At 44.2% G+C, this 18,328-nt stretch overlaps 1 protein-coding gene across 5 annotated transcripts in view; it reads right to left on the bottom strand.

Moving 5' to 3' along the window:
• Positions 1–18,328, bottom strand: part of Cmtm7 (CKLF like MARVEL transmembrane domain containing 7) — a 48,382-nt gene that overhangs the window by 15,012 nt on the left and 15,042 nt on the right. The window contains exon 1 of one of the 5 annotated variants that reach the window (XM_063257096.1): positions 12,017–12,313. The exons of the other annotated variants lie outside the window; for them this stretch is intronic. Within the exon in view, the coding sequence (XP_063113166.1) occupies positions 12,017–12,091 (75 nt within the window). The 5' untranslated portion in view covers positions 12,092–12,313. Of the gene's footprint in view, positions 1–12,016; positions 12,314–18,328 lie in introns of those variants that run through there. 5 annotated transcript variants of the gene reach the window in all.

Raw genomic sequence — 18,328 nt, 5'->3', positions numbered from 1 at the left:
TAAAGGCTGACCTGGCCTGCTAGGAAGGAACACTGAAGAGTCTTGGGCCTCCCAAGGATGGCAGGGGAGTCCACAGCTTAACCTGCCCCAGACTCCTTCCCACCAGGCCCCCATGCAGAAAGAGGGGCTCTTGAGAACACTTTTCATGACTAGTAGCCTGCTTTTAAAAAATGTTAGTCTATTTATCCAATCAACACTTGTTCATTATATAAAACTAATTTATGCAAATACATCTTCTGCAAATAAAAATTATTCATAGTGCTGCCTCTCAGCAGTCCTTGGGTCACTTTTCTACATATTGTGTTTAAGCCCATATGGATTATTTATCCTTCTCAAGCACTGGATCAGACCATACATATAGTTTTATATTTTCCTTTTTAAAAAGACAGTTTTCGGCGCCAGGGATTTAGCTCAGTGGTGCAGCGCCTGCCTGGCAAGTGTAAGGTCCTGAGTTTCATTCCCAGTACCCCTACCCCAAAAAAGATATTTATCCTCTGCAGATATCATGCCTCCACTCACTCTGTTTCAGACCCTTTATTACTACCCAGCAAAATGTATATTTTATGCATCTATTGGTTTATTGTCACTTGCTGCATACAAGTGACATTCAGATGGAGGCTTTACTCTGTTTTGTTCACTGTTATTTTCCCAGTGCAAAGATTCTTCAAGAGTATGTGGGCTTTTTGTTGAATAAATGAATAAACAGATGACTGAATGAATGCAATTGTATATCCTTTCTCTGAAGGCGGTTTTTGTCCAGGCTCTGAGCTGGGTCCCATTCCGGCTCAATCCCCACTTCCTGTCTAGAGGAGGGCTGGGCCCTGAGGCAGAGTCTCCCTTTAAACCATGGCTGAGGCCACTCTGCCTCCTGAACAAGCAGGGTCTTTTCACCCACAGCAAGAGGTCAGCAGGAAAGCTGCGTGACACACACACTCATACATTCAGGGGCAGATTAGGCCAGTGCGATGTTTTAGTCTAAGAAAAGTCTGGTGTAGTCTGACCTTGTTGTGCACACATGGTGGGGTCTACAGTGAACCCACAGAATCCCTGGGCCCAGCACACTGAAGGCCTTCAGTAACACAGAAAGCTAAACTTGGGGTTCAACTGAATTATCAATGGCACTCCATGCCCACAATGTAAAAAGGCCAGCGGGCAGAGTGCAGGCTCTTCTGTAATTGTTTCCTTGGGCTTAGGAGGTGACTGCAGGGCTGGAGTGCACAAGGAGAGGCCCCTCTGGAGCAGGTACCACCTTGATGAGAAGAGACGTGGCCTGGAAACTCAGATGCACGCTGAGATGTTTGTAGATGAGATAAAGCACAACAGGGATCTGTGTCACCATACCATGACTGGAAATGGGCACGAGGGGTTTTGGGGGTGACAGAAATGTTCTAAATGATGGTTGCAAAAAAAATCACTGTATTGAACACTTAAAAAGATATGACATTAAACATACCTCAGTAAAACCATTAAAATAATACAGCAGGGAAAATAGTTAAACAAGGATTGGGCTTGTGCTGGTGACTGCTGCAGCAGGTGACAGGTCAGGAAAGGCCACTGTCACAGTCCTACTACCTTTTGTCTATATCTGAAAATTTTCGCTAAAAAACTTAAAAAAAATATGAACCAATAAGCTCAGAGACAGAATAGAGGGGAGGAGAAAATGAATTGATATTCAGTCATTGCTCTTCTCATAAGGACAGAAGAGGAAGCTAGGAAACTGTTCTTTTTTATTTTTAAAACTGACAATGATATTCCACTGAATGAGCAGCCATGTGATAGATAGGAGGGGAGTTCACTGAAAAGTAGGTAATAAATTTCCATTTCCTCTGATAAACTGAATGAAAAGAAGTTCACTAATTCATATTTTGACCACAATCAAGCTAAGAAACAAAGTTCTTCATTTACAAAAATACCCAACAAACATCATGGCTCCCACAGAGACTTGGAAACATATCTGATGCAGTCAGCAAACCTTGACTGATGTCTGGATACAACCAGGTGGCGCACAGGTGGACCTAGAGGCAGGTGTTGTCTGCAGCTTCCTGCAATTAGTTCTCAGAGGTAAGATGGGCTGACACACTTGCAGCTCTCCGCAAAGAACAGAGAGGACACCTTAGAGCAGTGAAGAACACCCCAGAGCAGGACTGACTGGGAGAACTGCTGAGCTGCTTGCACCAGCCTGGCAGCTGTGGAGATCAGCTCCAAGGGCCTGTCGTGTCCGGAAATATGTCCACCATGGTATATACTTACAAGGCAAGTAAAGATGCTATGGAGCAGAAAAGGAGAGAAAAGCTGGGCCCAACTCTTGGGAGCTCCAACCCAAGGCAGCTGAGCCCTCTGAAGAGTAGCTGCCCCTCAGCCCTTTGGCCCCCCTACCCCCATCTTAACTGACCCTGTCCAGCCTCACACCTTTACTTTCTGTTCTCTGGAGACTTAGCAGCCACCACTTACACCTTTTCCCAACAGTTCATGAAAAAATTTTTCCTTTCTCTCTCTCTCTCTCCCTCTTCCTTCCTTCCTTCCTTCTTTTTCTTTCTTCTTTTCTTTCTCTCTCTCTCCTTCGACTGCCTTTCTTTCTGCAGCAGCTTTACCTGGATGGTACCGACGCAGGTGTTCCCCGGCAGCTGGGCTCTGAGGCTGCAGGGAGCAAGCATGGGCCACCTGGAATGGTGGAGTTCATTGTAAAGGGCACAGGGAACCCATCTGCACCTCGGGGAAGGTAGTGGCATTCCTTACGACCCAAGGTTCAGGGCATGATGGACCTCCTTCTCTTTCTCTGCAGGTGTACCAGGAAGCAGCTCCGATTCCCTTTCTGATGCTTACTTGGACTTTCTAGGCACAACCTAAACTGAAGTGGACAGCTGGTCATCTCCATCCTTTACTTTTGTTTCTCCTGGATGAACTCCTGCTTTTACACCAGATGTCCAACAGACCTCTCATGATGACAGAGGTGTTGTCTGTCTACATTATTCAATATAGTAGCCAGAGACCACCAGTAACTACAGAGCACTGAAAATGCTGGTGTGATTAAGGAGCTCGTCTCAATTTAATTTAAATTAAATTAAATTTAAATAGCCACAGGTGGCTAGTGGCTAGCTAGGAAGCCCCTAGATCCTCCATGAAGCACTCTGCGCTCCTCTCCCTGGGCTGAGGAAACATCCTCTCCTACCCCTTTCTACCAGCTGCTCCATATCCTTCAGGTCTGACACTGTGCACAAGGGAAACCTCCCTGCAGATCCAAACATGCTGCAGGATTCTTAGGTTTCCCAAATAACCACTCTGAAAGAACTCATCCCATGCTGGTTCTAGTCATCTGACCAACCGCTTTCCCACTGTGGGTTAAACACAGGGGTTCCAGCCATGGCTGTTCACAGTGGTTTTTCACAGAACTGGCCAGGAAATGCTGCTCCAGACTTGCCCTCAGGCCTTTTCTACACAAACCCACTTTTGTTTAGAAAGAGCAGCTCTGTCTGGATGCCACCGGCTCAGCACAATGACTGGTGCCACTTTCCAGGGGCGTGGCCATGACTTTCCCATGCCTCGATTTCCTCATTCACGTGATGCAGATGACCAAATGTCCTGTAAAGATGTATGAGGGTAACACTAGATAACACAAGCAGAGCGCTGTGTCTGACACAGAAAAAGGACATAACTGACAGGTTTTTAACTACATAAATCTGCTACATCCTCATGGTGGCGGTTCAACATGGCAAAGCAACCATCAAAAGACACATCATCAGTTTTCTTCCTCCTGTGCTACAAAATAGGCTTCCTGTCTTTCCTTCCCACGCATGCAAGGGTTCCCCAACCCCAACCTGCACATACAAACATGTAGCAATAATCCATTGCTGCCAGCTAACCAGACCTCTCCCCAAAAAGGTGATCTTTATAAGCAACCCCCAATCCTTTGTGCAGTGAGAGTTCCCGAATTCTCAGTGTGTGAGTCTCTCCCGTGCCACATTAAAGGACTTTCATTCTTTATCTTTCTCCTCATTATTTCTGCGTCTTACTGAGTGCCAAAAATAATCAATCAATAATAAGCTGTGAAGTAATATTAATGGCATTCTAATGTGTAAGCACTTTTGACCGTTAAGCTGTGGTACAGAAGATGCCTGCAGACTTAACATTAATTTACCAAATACAAAAAGAAAGTATATTGCCTTTGACTTGGTAACATCTCCTGTAAAAATTCATTCTAGTGGGGCTGGGGATTTAGCTCAGTGGCATAAGCCCCTGCCTTGCAAGCAGGCAGTTGTGAGTTTGATCCCCGGTACCGGTAAAAACAAAAAAGACCCCCCCCCCCAAAATTCATTCTAGTGAGAACTGGGATTGTTGATGATGCCTGTAATCCTAGCACTAGGGAGACTGAGACAGGAGGATCGTTGCAAATTCCAGATTAGCCTGGGCTACAAAGTGAGCTCAAGGCCAGCCTGAACTGCGTAGCGAGACCCTGTCTCAAAAAGGAAAGAAAAAATAAATCATTCTAGTGAAACATGCATTTATACAGACCAGATTTTACTTATAAGAATAGTCATCAGAGAATGTTTTAAAAGTAGAAAAAAAAATAGAAAACCTTAAATATGCAACAGTCCATGTTGGTTATATTTTATCCTTAATTTTATATAGCTTTTTATAAAAATGTTAACCTAGCAAAGAAAAAAGTTATCAGGCACAAAATTATAATTCTACCTTTCCTTCCACCCTAATAAAACCCAACATATCAAAAGAAAAATACTACAAATTAGATGTTTATGAATATTTTGCAGTGGTAGCACCGAGTGACTTTCCCCCTTTTTGCCAGTATTTTGAAACCTTATATTAAAAATATGACCTTAAAAATTATAGAAGTCTTATTTTTTCATTATACCATTTCTTTCTTGCTTGCTTTAATAACACAAGATATTCATAACATAAAGGTCCCAAGACAGATTTACAAAATGAAAGTACACTTGCTGAATGCTGAGAGGGAAAGAATGGAAGCCAAGTTCCCAGCGTGTTAACAGCGGTTAAATCCGGTTTTGACTCAGGTTTTAGGCTGGGGGGGCAGATGTTCTGTTTTTTGGGGATAATCCCAGGTTTTGCTCACAACCAGCTGGCTGGCTGCCTGCTCTCCCTTGCACTCTCAAAAGTATCCTACACTTAACCTAATTTTAAGTTCCAGTTTTTCCATTCCTGTTTTCTGTACTTCTAAATCCTCGTGAACATGTTTCCTTAGTACCAGTTTGCACTGTCCTTCATCAAATTTTAATGTCAAATTAGAATGACATTTACCATGGATCAGCACCCTTCCCCCGCAAGTTATAAAATCATTGTCCACACACAGGTGGTAGGGTCTTAAAACACACACAGCACATCGATTTTATTTCATTTTATTTTAGTTTTTGGTTCTAGGGATTGAACTCATAACTTTGTGTTTGCCAAGCAGACACTTGTGCGCTGAGCTAAACCCCCCCAGCACACCAATTTTAGAAATGAGGAAAAGATAGACAATATATGGACTCCTTCCCACCCACACCAACATTCTAAAACTCAGAGAACAGGATCAAATCAGACAGATGAAACCTGGCCTGGCTCCCCTGGCCGAGGTAAAGTTCCCTAAGGAGTGGGCCCCTCACCCTGTTGGTGCCCGAAGCTGACTGCTTTCCAAATCTGGCTGCAGCAGCATCTCCAGTCTAACACACTCTTGCAGGACTGTGCCACTCCCATCAAGAAGTGGAATCCCGTTCCTTTCCCCCTCTCCCCGTGAACCTAGACAGGCCAACTGGCATGTGGTGGGAATGACAATGCGTGACATATGGGGTCAGAGACCAGTAAAACGCCTTCTGGCCCCCGCTCAGGCTGCTCACCCTTGGACCCCATGTTAAGAGGGGGTGTCTAGCCCCTTTGGAGAGGCCCAGACGTGCGGAGCTCTGGCCTCAGCTTTCTCGCCTTCCCTGAGGCCTCAGGCCCTGTGCTGGGGAGACAAGCCATGTACCCCGAGCCCTGCTCACATTCTCCATCTGCAGAAATCGTGAGAGTGACTGGCTATTTCGTATCAGTAAATTTCTGGGGTGATCTACTTTGTAACCTCATAGCTGAAACAGGTACTGTTAAAGGTGAAAGTAACAAGTAAATTGTTCTGGGTTTCGAGTTTTGAGTCTGCACAGGGAAGCTGAGATCTGTTCAGAGGACAGCGATGAGCACAGGTGAGGGAAGCACATCTGCAGCCTGCAGCTGGGTCTCTGGGTTAAACGTTCCTGTGGCAGGCCTGCTCTCGGGCAGGCTCAGCTGAAAGGCAGCTGTTGCCACCCAGTAGACTACAAGGAAACCGCAGCGGTGGGGATCATCTGAGAATGGCTTGAGAAGTCCCAGTCTCCAAACTACATGACCGAGTCACCTGCAGCCTTGAGGCAGGTGAGTGAAGATGCCAGTGACACTCAGAGGCAGCTGTTCAGAACTCTCAGTTTTGGCTTCCAAGGAGCCCCAGAAGCAAGATGGAGCAGTAGGAAGACAAACTCCTGTCTCCCCGTTCCCTCGGCCCTCCGCCCCTTGATAACCATTTATGCTTCTTCTCACACAATTTTAACAGAGGCTCCAGCTACCAAATATAACCACCTGCTGGTTTTCTTTCAATTCAGCATGTGTGTCTTCACAGGGCCACGCAGAGCAGGCCCTCTGCAGTGGGGTGTGCTTACACGTCTGAGGGGTTCTCTGTGAGGGGTTCTCCCCTGCTGTGCTGTCCTCGTGCTCCGGCCTGCTGGGCCCAAAAGGATGGGCTGCATACAGACAATGCTGAGCCACTCTCGATGTTCCACTGAAGCCACTCAAGAGCCAACTGACACACCCCAGCAAGGCAGCAAGCCTAATTCATGATGGGCAGAGCCAGCCCCTCGCTGCACTCTGTCACATGAGCAGAAGAAACTTTCCAACCACAGCAGGCTTTATAACAATTTGTTATGCAGTGAGAGCTAACGGATGCATCTGTTTTCAGGATTTCTCTGGCTTCTTGATCAGACAACCCTAGCTTTTAAAGTAGAATCAAGAATCAAGTCATTTGTTCAGTGACTATTTATTAGACCCTGGCCACACGCCTGGCACTGTGCTTGCCACCAAGGATACAAAAACACCCTGGTTTCCATTCTGTCAAAGAGAACCTTAAGAAAAGCTTGACACAGAGGAAACAGTTATGCTGCGTGGCACTGTGGCCACTGTCCTGGGCAAATAAATATTTGGAGAAGCTGTGAGGCCAGTTGCTCTCAGCAGGAGACCTGGCATCCAGCCATAGCAAAGGCCAGAAGGAAGTGCTGGGTGAGTTTCACAGAGTGCTGCTGGATGCCTTGATTAAAAACCCGGGCAGCCCGGTGCCAAATTAGTACCAGCCTGGGAGGAAGACATTTGTTTGGGATAAAAAGGAACGAAGTGGTTCTTATAGAAGAACCACTAAGAGACTGCAAGCACGTGTCGCCAGGAGAAACCACTACTGTTTAGGATGTGTGATCACCATGCAGTACCCTTGAGAGGGGAAGTCGGAGTGCCACAGAAAGGCCGAATTCCCATCACACACACACACAGCTAGCAAAACCTCCCTCCCAGGTCAAACAGTCATCACAGAGCAAACACAAGCACTAGTGCACCTCAGTTCCCTCATCTTCTGGAAGGGGATAAACCTACAACTACCACATGAGTTAACACTAGGATGAAACTAATCTAGGTAGATCCTTCAGCCTTTTGGCACAGACACTTCGGCTTTCAGGTGCAAATCCTTCGGTCCCTCGTGGTGCATCCTTCGGGTCTCCAACACGCAGTCTTGCGCTCTTCTACATCTGACTGGTAAGCGCTGACTAAAGCAGGAGGCGAGCTCAGCAGACCTCGTAAGCGGATGAGGGCTAATGCCGGCAGAGGACCGAGAAGAGAAAGCAGCACGGAAGGCACCAGGTGGCGCCAGTGAGCCAGGCAGCCTGCAGGAGGACGCTGGCTGCCTGGTGATGCAGGGAGCAGAACCCTGTCCTGCATAAGAGGGTCCAGATAGCTGCAAGCACCAGGAAAGGCCTGTGGCTGGCTCAGCCTCTTCAGATCCTTATTTTTAAAAAATTAGTACATGTTTCCCATGCATAATGATCACATTCACCATGGTGACTTTGTACTTATCTTGAGATGAGATGCTTCATACTCTTGGCCACATGCTCAAATTGCCTGGTGATTTCACAGACTTAACACTAAATAAAGGAGGCACAGGCCTTACTCCCACAGGTCGTTAGCTGTCCTCCCCTGCCCTAGAGAAGGCCTAGACCTCTGCTCTCCTGTGCCTGAGAGCAGGGCACCTCCTTGGCCATCTGCCCCCTTGTTTGTTTGTTTTTTTTGATACAAAGGACCGAACTCACAATCTCACGCTTGCCAGGCAGGTGCTTGCGCCACTGAGCTAAGTCCCTGGCCCATCACCTCCTTGACAGGCAAGAGGCTGGGCGGGCAGATGCCTCACCCTTTCCCCCTCTCTTCCACATGGCTACCGTGACCTGCACTGGGCCAGCTGGCCACTGAGGTCTGTGTTCTCCTTTGCTCTCTCCCTTGTATGTCATCGCATGCCAGGTGAAAACAAAGACGTCCCTTCAGAAAGTTCTGCACCCTCCTGGCCTGATTATTAAACATAACCTGTGAAGACAGGAACCTGGCCACTCCCCACCGCCCCAGCCTGTGGGCTCACTCAGAGCCTCCCCACCCCTGCGGGTGTTATTTAAGGATCCTGGTAGTAAGACAAAGAGGGCCTTTTAGTCTCTACAAGCAGCACTCTTCTGCCAGGTCTGGATGCTTCGGAGGAAGCCAGCAGGCCATAAAGAGACTGAGGAAAAGATTTGTCCTCAACCCTGCCTCTGCCCATTGACCTGCTCATGCAGAACTAGAGTGCTGGAGGAATCGAACCGAAACTGTCTCCTAGGGTGAAAATGAGGGTCGGGCACTTGGTAGGATCTCAGTAACAACTCGAGAACAGTCTGAGGCATTTGAGCTCCCTTACTGCACACTTGAACTGCAAAACTTCATACCTTTCTTTTAAAAGGTGGGGTCTCACTGTGTAGTTCATGCTGGTCTTCAACTCGTGGTGATCCTCCTACCTCAGCCTTCTGAGTGCTGAAATTTTACCAGAGTATGCCACTATGTCTAGCTTCTTCACACTTTTCTAACATGTGGGCAGAATAAAAAAGAACAGCAACCACAGAAAGGAAAGAGAGAAGAAGACAGGTCTCAACAGAAAGGACTGAAAGCAGGGTGAGTCATTAATAAGCTTATGGAGAGACTCTTTCTAGTGTATCAAAACTCTCGAGCACATATTAGCATACTGAATCCAGCAATATATCACAATAAACTGCTTATTCCAGGAATACCTGGCTAGTTCAACATTTTCAAATGTCTCAAAATATATGCAACCTGTAACAAATAAATGAAAAGAAAAATCATGCATTTATATCAATTGATACAGAAAAGTATTTAACAAAACTCAATATCCATCCACGGTAAAAACTTACTGTAAGTGAGGGTAGGAAGGAACTTTCTTAATCTGATAAATGGTGCCTTAAAAACAAACCACAGCTAACACTGCATTTGACAGTAAGAAACTGCAAGCTTCCTGCTCAGGCAGGGGACAGGGGAGCATGTCCCTTGTCACTCTGTTATCTCTAGAAGTTACATTAAGGTAAGAAAAGGCATAAAAGGGGCAGCAATTTGTAGACGTGATCATCTATGTAGAAAATCCTAACAAATTACCAAAAAACCTCCTAGAATAAATGAGTTTAGCAAGTCAAGAGCTAAAGTTCAATTAACAAAAACATTTCTTAGTTTTTAATACAGTCATAAAGAAGGATAAACTGGACATTTTTGTAGGTAAATGGATGCAACTTGAGACCACACTGGTAAGTGAAACACATTAGAGTCACATGTACAAACACTGTATTATCTCCCTATTGTGAGAAGCTGAAAGTGTAACTAAGATCCACAACGTATAATATAGATATTATGAAATGGACGAAACTATTCAAAAGAAAAAAGAAACTGGGATTAGGGAAAGGAGAAAAGAAGGAAAGCATAATCTAAATAAATTATATACACACGTGCACACATGTATACACAAGATAGTTATCTACTAATAGTTAAAACAGTTATCTACTAATTTCTCTTAGTTCATTGAAAAGAAAGGTTCGTGCTACTGTTGTTTGGACAAATAAGTGCCTGTATCTTATACTCTGAGTAACTAATTTAAAGATAACAATATGCAATGTATTAACTATTGTTACTGTATTATGTTGTTGTGAAATTTTGTTTTATTTTTTTCTCTTTAAAATAAAATATTTTCTATATAGTATGAATAATAAACTGGGATTAAAAGTTTAAACCAAACAGAACCATTTACAATAGCAGTAGAAGAGAACTACTGATTATGTATAAGTTTAGAGTTATACTGAAAATAAGAAGACATTGGTTTAAGAAATCAAAGGAGACCTGAATAAATGGACAGATGTAATAGTAGGTCAATGCTAGCTGACATACAGGCTTGATATAATCCCAATCAAATTTCAGCACAGCCTTGCAGATCCATGGAACAGAGCAGAGTCTAGCATAGAACCACAAGAACACGGTCTGTCACTGATTTTTTTAATCAAAAATATAAAATAGTTTAATGGAGAAAGGATACCCTTTGCCAACAAGTAACGCCAGAACAACTGTATATTTACACACAAAACAACAAACTTAGAGCAATTCTTTACTTCTTATAAAAATTAAGTCAAATGGTCACAAACTTTTACAAACCTAAAACATAGGAGAAAATCTTTGTGACTTAGGCCAAGGGGTTTCATGTATTTATTTATTGCTTTTTTTTTTCTTTTTTTTGACAGGGACTCACTATGCAGTTCAGGCTGGCTTTGAGCTCACTTTGTGGCCCAGGCTGGTCTTGAACCTACAATGATCTTCCTGCCTCAGCCTCCTGAGTGCTGGGATTACAGGCATGTGCCACCACACCTGGCTTATTAAAAAATTATGTTAAATCAATTTTTTTAGTGAACAGTAAGAGATATATAATCCAGAGGTTTACAAACATAAAATACAAATATAAAAACACATTATATTTATAATTTTGGATATCTCCATCTGGGAGTGTATTTTTTGGAAATTTATGAGAATTTATGAGTTTAACTGACATCAAACTTTTCATACTACTTATTTGTACTGTGCTCTACTACATGAGAAATGGTTACAGGATTTTCAAAATACACTACATACATAGGGTTTCTCCCCAGGATGACTTCCTCCATATATCTGACACTGTGTCTGCTGAACGCTCCCCACATTGCCCCTTAGCGTTACCCTTTAGGGGTACCCCTCAGTGTGAGTTATTTATGTTTACAAAATGAGGATTTAGTAGCCAAGTCTTTCCCACACTGCTTATATACATAATTTCTCCTCACTATGTATTTTACCTGAATGCGTTCCCAAATTGCTTACACACACAGGGTTTATTCCTAGTGTGATTTCTTTCATATATTTGATACGCTGTCTTTTGAACACTTTCTCACACTGCTAACATACATATGATATCTCATTAGTGTGACTTCTTGCATGACTTTGACAATATTTATGTGTACTGTTGTAGTCAGGGGTTGCACAAAAAACAATTAGAATCAGGACATAGAGTTACAATATTATTTTTATAATGGTCACCAGGAGTTAACACAAGAAAATGAGGAAACTATCCGCAACACTACAGGCATAGAATATTTAGTCAAGGGCCTGAATCTGACAGCAATGTCCCATATGAGTCCAGATGGAAGACCCAGAGCTCATGACAATGCCTCCCACGAGTCCAACTGGAGGTCCAGAGCCCACAAAGACTCATGCCAGTCTCTTTTACGGATCCGTGCTGGGAAGGCCCAGGCCCAAAGGTCAGCAGTGGAAGCCAGAAATCTATGCCAGCAGGGTGAAGGAGCTGTGCTAGTGGGATGAGGGTTCTACGCTGGCCAAGAAGTCACACTCACAACAAGACCAGGGTTACCTGAAAAGCACCACAGCCATCCTCAGCGACATGGAGGCCTGGAGTTCCTCTGACGACAAGCCCAGTCGGGTACATGCCAGGAAGCAGCGTGATGAGTTCATCCTGGAGACCAAGCGGCACATGTCTTCCCCTCCGGAGCCAGGAAGCAATGCTCGATGTGAGGACCAGAGCTTCTCTAGGAGAACCAATGGCTCAAACAGCAACATGTAGGAAAACCTACAATGTCTCAACGCCTCAACACCACAATGCATTAATGCCCTCCTTCTCCTTCACCTCTCTCTATTTATGCTGGCAACTCTCCTCAGGTGGGACATCTACACTCAGCGCCATGCTGATGTAATCCAGCTGGCGTTAAATTGACCACCAGTTCTTAATCCATAACATGTACTCAATGCTTTCCCACATTGTTTGCACATTAGAGTTTCTCCCCATTGTGAGTTTCTTCATGTTCTTGACAAGAACTGTGTGTGCTAAAAGCTCTCCTACATTGCCTACATAGATAGCGTTTCTCCCCAGTGTGAATTCTTTCATGTCTTTGACAAAGACTGTGCCTCCTGAAGGCTTTCCCACATGGCTTACATACATAGGGTTTCTCCCCATTGTGAATTCTTTCAGTCTCCTGAAGGCTTTCTCATATTGCTTGAATACATAGTTTCTCTGCAGTATGAGTTCTTTCACGTACTTGACAACCACTGTGTGTACCGAAGGCTTTCCCACATTGCTTACATACATATGGATTCCCCTCCGCTGTGATTTCTTTCATGGATTTGAACATCATCGGGGTTGCTAGAGGCTTTCATACTTTTCTTACATACAATAGTGTTCTCTTTGGGGTGAGTTCTTACACTAAAATGAGAGTAGGTTTTCCCACATTACTCACACTGATAAGGTTTTTCTCCAGTTGTCCTGGAATGCTTCTGAAGGACTGGAAATCACTGTAAATTCTTTCATCTTCATTTCTTTTATGCAGCTTCTGCTCCAATCCCAAATACTCAAATGACTTCAGTCCAGTGTGAGCCCTAATGGGCTCATTTACTGGTAAATGACCAATCAGGGATTTTCTACAAGCAAAGTTTTCAACTGGTTTTAAATCAGTTTGTTTCATGTTGATATTAACATCTGCAGTCCAAAGGAATACTTCTTCATGTTGATTCCAAGCATTATATTGATAGCATTTTTCTACCTTTTGATTTCTTAGATTTGTCCAGCTGTTTTGTATTTTTCAATCTGCCAGTTATTGCAGGTTCTTCCTATGGCAGCCACATGCACAGAAATTTCCCTGGTCACATCTCTGTAGAGCTTCTTCGGGGATGGATTTAGCAAACCCACTCCTCCACACATAAGTTAGCAGCCACATCTTCCAAAGCTGTTGCCTCCACTGCGAGGCGTGAAGGTTTCCTAGGATCTTTCTCAAGCAGTGCGTAGCCAGTAAAGGTCACACAAGTGCAAGGCAGAGTTTTTGGATGAGATGCCAAACACATGATCCATACAAGAAAAGCACTGATAATCTAGACTTCATCAAAATTAGTAACTTTTGCCTTGCAAAAGACCACTGAAAATGCCAACGAGCACTGAAAAATTCACACTTCAAAGAAAGAACCTTTATCCTGAACATATAAAGAATACTCAAAATATAAGAACAAAAAACTATACACAGGGGCCGCGGATTTAGCTCAGTGGCTTAAGCGCCTGCCTGGCAAGCTTGAGGTCATGAGTTCAATCCTCAGTACCAAAAAAAAACTCCACCTTTATAAAATGGATAAAAAATTTGGATACTTGACCACGGAGGATATATGGCTGGCAAATAAACACGCAACAAAAGGCTCAACATTAGTGTCACTAGAGAAATGTAAATTAAAACCACACAGTGACACCACTACAAAACTATCTGAATGGCTTACAATAAACAAAAACAAAACAAAACACCGATAACATCAAGGATTGGTGGGTATGGGAAACTAGAACTCTTATACCCTACAGTGAGAATGCAAAACAGTACAAGTCATCATAAAAGATTTCTTTTTGCAGTCTCTTAAATTTGAACATACACTTAACATATGACCCAACAAAATACTACCAGGTATTTATTCAAGATAAATTAAAAAACAAAACAGGGCCAGGGATTTAGCTCAGTGGCATAAGTGCCTGCCTGGTAAGTACGAGGTCGCGACTTTGATCCTTGGTTTAAAAAAAAAAAAATGAAACGAAACGAAAAAACCCTTCTGTTTACACACACAAGAGAAAAGGTTGTAGTAAATGTTTATAGCATCTTTATTGATAATTCCTAAACCTGTAAGCATGTCCTGCTGCTGGTGAGTGGATGACTCAAACCCACATTCTATGCTAGTCATAAAAATAAGAACAAAATTAACTCACATGATAATATGGATAAATCTTGAATCCATTTTGCTATGTGAAAAAGGCCAGTTTCCAGGCTGTATAAGATACGCTTCCATTTATGTGAAATTCCAGAAACATCAAAACTGGCAGGGTGAGGAGGATTACTAGCGGTTGCCAGTGGTTCCAAGTAGACAGAGGAGTGGCTGTAAGGAGGCCGCATGAGGAATCTGGGGGTCAAGGGGCTGATCTGTACTACACTGGGGAGAAGGGTTCTCGATCTTATGTATGTGTCAAACCTCAAAAAAACTGCTGCAATTTTTCCAAAATTGGTTGTACTGGTGGTAGTACATACTCTGTGAATATATTAAAAAAACATGTAATTGGACACATCAAAGGAATTATATAATATATAGGTTATATCAAAATAAACTTGGCATTCACCTTTTTTTTCCCAAGACATTTGAGCCCCAAGGACTAGGATAGAGTTCAGCGGCACAGGGTCCACCTGATTCCCAGTACAAAAAACAAACACAAAAATTTGCAGAGAGACATCTCAACAATACTGCCACAGGTTGACTCAGGCTGTGAAAACAAGATAAAATGGATGAGCCTCAGTCCTCGGTAAACTTTGTAAAAACCTCAAGGCAACTTTTCCAGAATCTTCTCCAGAACTCTCTCTGCCCTAGCACTTCTTTTTTTTTTTTTTCTTTTTTCTTTTTCTCGGTACCAGGGATCGAACTCATGACCGCCTGCTTGCAAGGCAGGTGCTTATGCCGCTGAGTTAAATCCCCAGCCCTGTGCCCTAGCACTTCTTGCTACCAAAAAAAAAAAAAAAAACCTTCCAGAAAAGTCCTGACATCAGCAACACTACAGCCAACATTCACTGATCATCTAAATAGTACCTACAGTTTCCATATTCTTAACCCATCCACAGAAGTGGAAGGTAGTGGGAGAGATTGGTCTTAAAAATCTGCCTTATTTCACAGGAGAGAAAACCAAGATCAACAGTCTGGACATGATTTACCCAGGGTGACCCATCTGGTAGGCAGCAGAGCCAGTGTCAACCTAATGGTCTTTCCTCAGCAAAAACACAAGGCTTGCACAAACTCTACATGTGACAGTTAAGTCAAAAACAAAACTTCTGAGACACCCTTATATGAGGACCACATAAGCTCTCTCCTCTTTCAGGGATAGATCTATGCCCATCTAACATTTCTATCAAAAGGACCAGTGGAGATTTGTGGAGTAAGATGGAGTGATGCAAAGGGACTGCAGGCCTTGTAGGAAATATGAATAAGGAACAGCAAGACTTCTGGGGAGAAGATTAAAGACCGCAGTAGAACACTGCGAAGAGGTAACAGAATAATAACCAGAGTTTACTCAGTTTAAATACTTCATAGAAGAGCTGGGCAATTACCCCGGGAGCTTGGCAGAATATCTCCCTCATTTCATACCTGAGCAAACACAGGTACACTCATGCAAGCAGCGTGAGTCCAGAAATCAGACTGCCTCAGTTTCCCTTTCTTGGTGAGCAGATGGAGACTGCCAAGAAGGTACCTGAGGAAGGGGCCACTGAAAAGGCGAGGCAGCAGCAGAAGAGGACAGACAGGTGTCACAAAGGTGTCACGGTCTCCGGTCTCACGGCGTTGCTTGAGACATAAGGAAGATCTGTGTGGTGTGACAGTCTACACTGGCCATCCTCACCCTGTAGCTAGGGTATCAGCCAGGGAGCATGTTAAAATGCAGGTGTCTAAGCCCCTCCATCAGTTTCATACGGATAACCCTGTATATCTGAGTGGAGCCTGAGAATTTGCATTTTGAACAGGTTCACATCCACCCCCAAAGTACTGAGCAAGCCTCTGGTCCCTGGACCACACACACTTTGGACCATCTATCTCAGTCTCTACAGAAGGGAGACAGAATAATGCAAATTACAGAGCTTGGTGCTGCAGTGAAAGAGATCCAGGATCCTATTTCCACGGCCTCTTACTAGTGATGTGAACCAGAACGGCTGTGTGACCTCACTGAGTTTTTCTCATTTAGAAGTTTAGTTAGCTGCTGAGAGATAATGCCTGAAAAGTTCTAGGCACAACATTCAGCAAGTAAAAATACACTCTGCACATGACGGCGAGCTGCAGAATAAAACCCTGACTGAGTTCATGGAGCATTTCCATTTGGCCAGCAATCTGCAGGATTCATATTGTAACATTCTTGGGTTCTCATCTCTACAATCTTAGCTGAATTTTCGGGAAGGAGCCTCTGGCTGTGTTATTAGAATTTCAGGAGAGGTTACCATTTCCCTGCCTACCTTCCCTCCTGGTGGCTGGGCTTTCTGTCTTCCACCTCTCCCTGCACCCCAAGAAATGCAGATTGATTATCACTTAAAGTGGACATCTGTTGCAGAGCAGATGGTCTTGCAATTTGAATATTTATTATCTTGGAAATTTGTACTTCACCTCTTTCTAAAGTAATGAGGCAATAAAAAGCAGTTTAATAAGAAATGTCAAACATGGAAGAAGAGAAGAGGCTTATACCAAAGAGGCACGGTGAGCACAGTGCTGAAATATCATTACAAAGGGCAAGAAAGAAACTGCAAACTATCAAAGTCAAGGGAAAGTTAAGGATGAAAACTGAGTGAAGAGAGCTGGACATGGCGGCACATGCCTGTAATCCGAGCACTTGGGAGGCTGAGGCAGTGCGAGACCAGCCCAGGCTGAACAGTGAGTTCAAAGCCAGCCTGGACTGCAGAGCGAGACCCTGTCTCAAAAAAATAAAAAATTGAATGAAGAAGGCCTAGGCTGGTCATCTGAGTGGGAGGGCGAGTGAGTTCCCTGGAATTTGACTCAGAGATTTACTTGCAGAAAGTTTAATCAAGGTTTACAGTTCTAAAAAGTGGGAGAGTGAGCCAGGCAGGAAGGCCAAAGGGTGGAGCTGATCCCCAAAATACAGGATAACAGTTGTAGAATCTGTGGGATGGTGGGCTTACAGGTACATTTTGTTTAATAACTGTTGGAATTAATGTCAATGTAACAATTTTGTGTAATCATATCAAATCACGAGAATAATAATGCTACATCTATAAAATGTCTTCAAGGGAAGGCCCAGGTGAGACGGGTAACTGAAATGCTGTCTAACTCACTTCTCCCGCAGTTTCTATGAGACAGAAGCTGGCAGTGATGAACGTCTAAAATTAACATGGCTAAGAAGTGCTGAGGGGAAGCCAGTGGTAGAGCACTTCCCTAAAATGTGTGCAGACCTGGGTTCAGTTTCAATCCCCAGCATCAAGGAATAAAGCCAGCTGAGAACCAGGCAAAGTCTAACACAGCCACTCCTACATAGTTTCAGAGCTAACAGGTCTCTCGTACATCACCACTACCAAGAAGCCCATTTTGCCCACATCAAGAATCCAAACCAGTGCTTTCTCTCTCCGGGCTGTTTCTCTCTCAAGGCTGTTCCCTCCTCCACATCACTCCTCCCATCCCCACCCCCCCTTTTCCCTTTCTGGTCGGCAGGTCTCAGCCTGGTGCTTCTCTCCCCAGGAAGATCTGAACACAAACCAGGGACCCTGTTACCTGAGCTCACAGCACCCTCCACTTCCCCTTCCTGGTGCAGGCGTCCCCCACCCGCCCCCAGCCCCCAGCCACACTTCACTGATTGACAGATGCTGTCTTTCACATTTCTACTTCCCTTAAGTCAAGAGTTTATCTTAGGGGGGCTACCGGACAGATAACGTGGTACCTATCTGTGAGACGTGCCAACGACAGACGTGCCAGTGGCACAGAAGGAAGCCTGGGACACGGCGGAGATTTCTGAACCCCTGTTGTGGAGACAGTGAATCAGGTGTGTTTGGCAACATTTCCAAAGTGGGACCCAAAGGCGGCTTCCAAGCTCATGACCAATGGCTTTAGTTCTGTTATGGATTCTTCTAAAAAACTGTGGCACGGCTCACACTCCTGATGGCAGAGGATGACA

This window comes from Cavia porcellus, unplaced genomic scaffold (assembly GCF_034190915.1).
Source record: "Cavia porcellus strain 051 isolate PalLab524CR breed Dunkin Hartley unplaced genomic scaffold, mCavPor4.1 scaffold_10, whole genome shotgun sequence".
NCBI classification, from domain to species: domain Eukaryota; kingdom Metazoa; phylum Chordata; class Mammalia; order Rodentia; family Caviidae; genus Cavia; species Cavia porcellus.
This window is presented reverse-complemented; position numbering and strand designations above follow the sequence as displayed.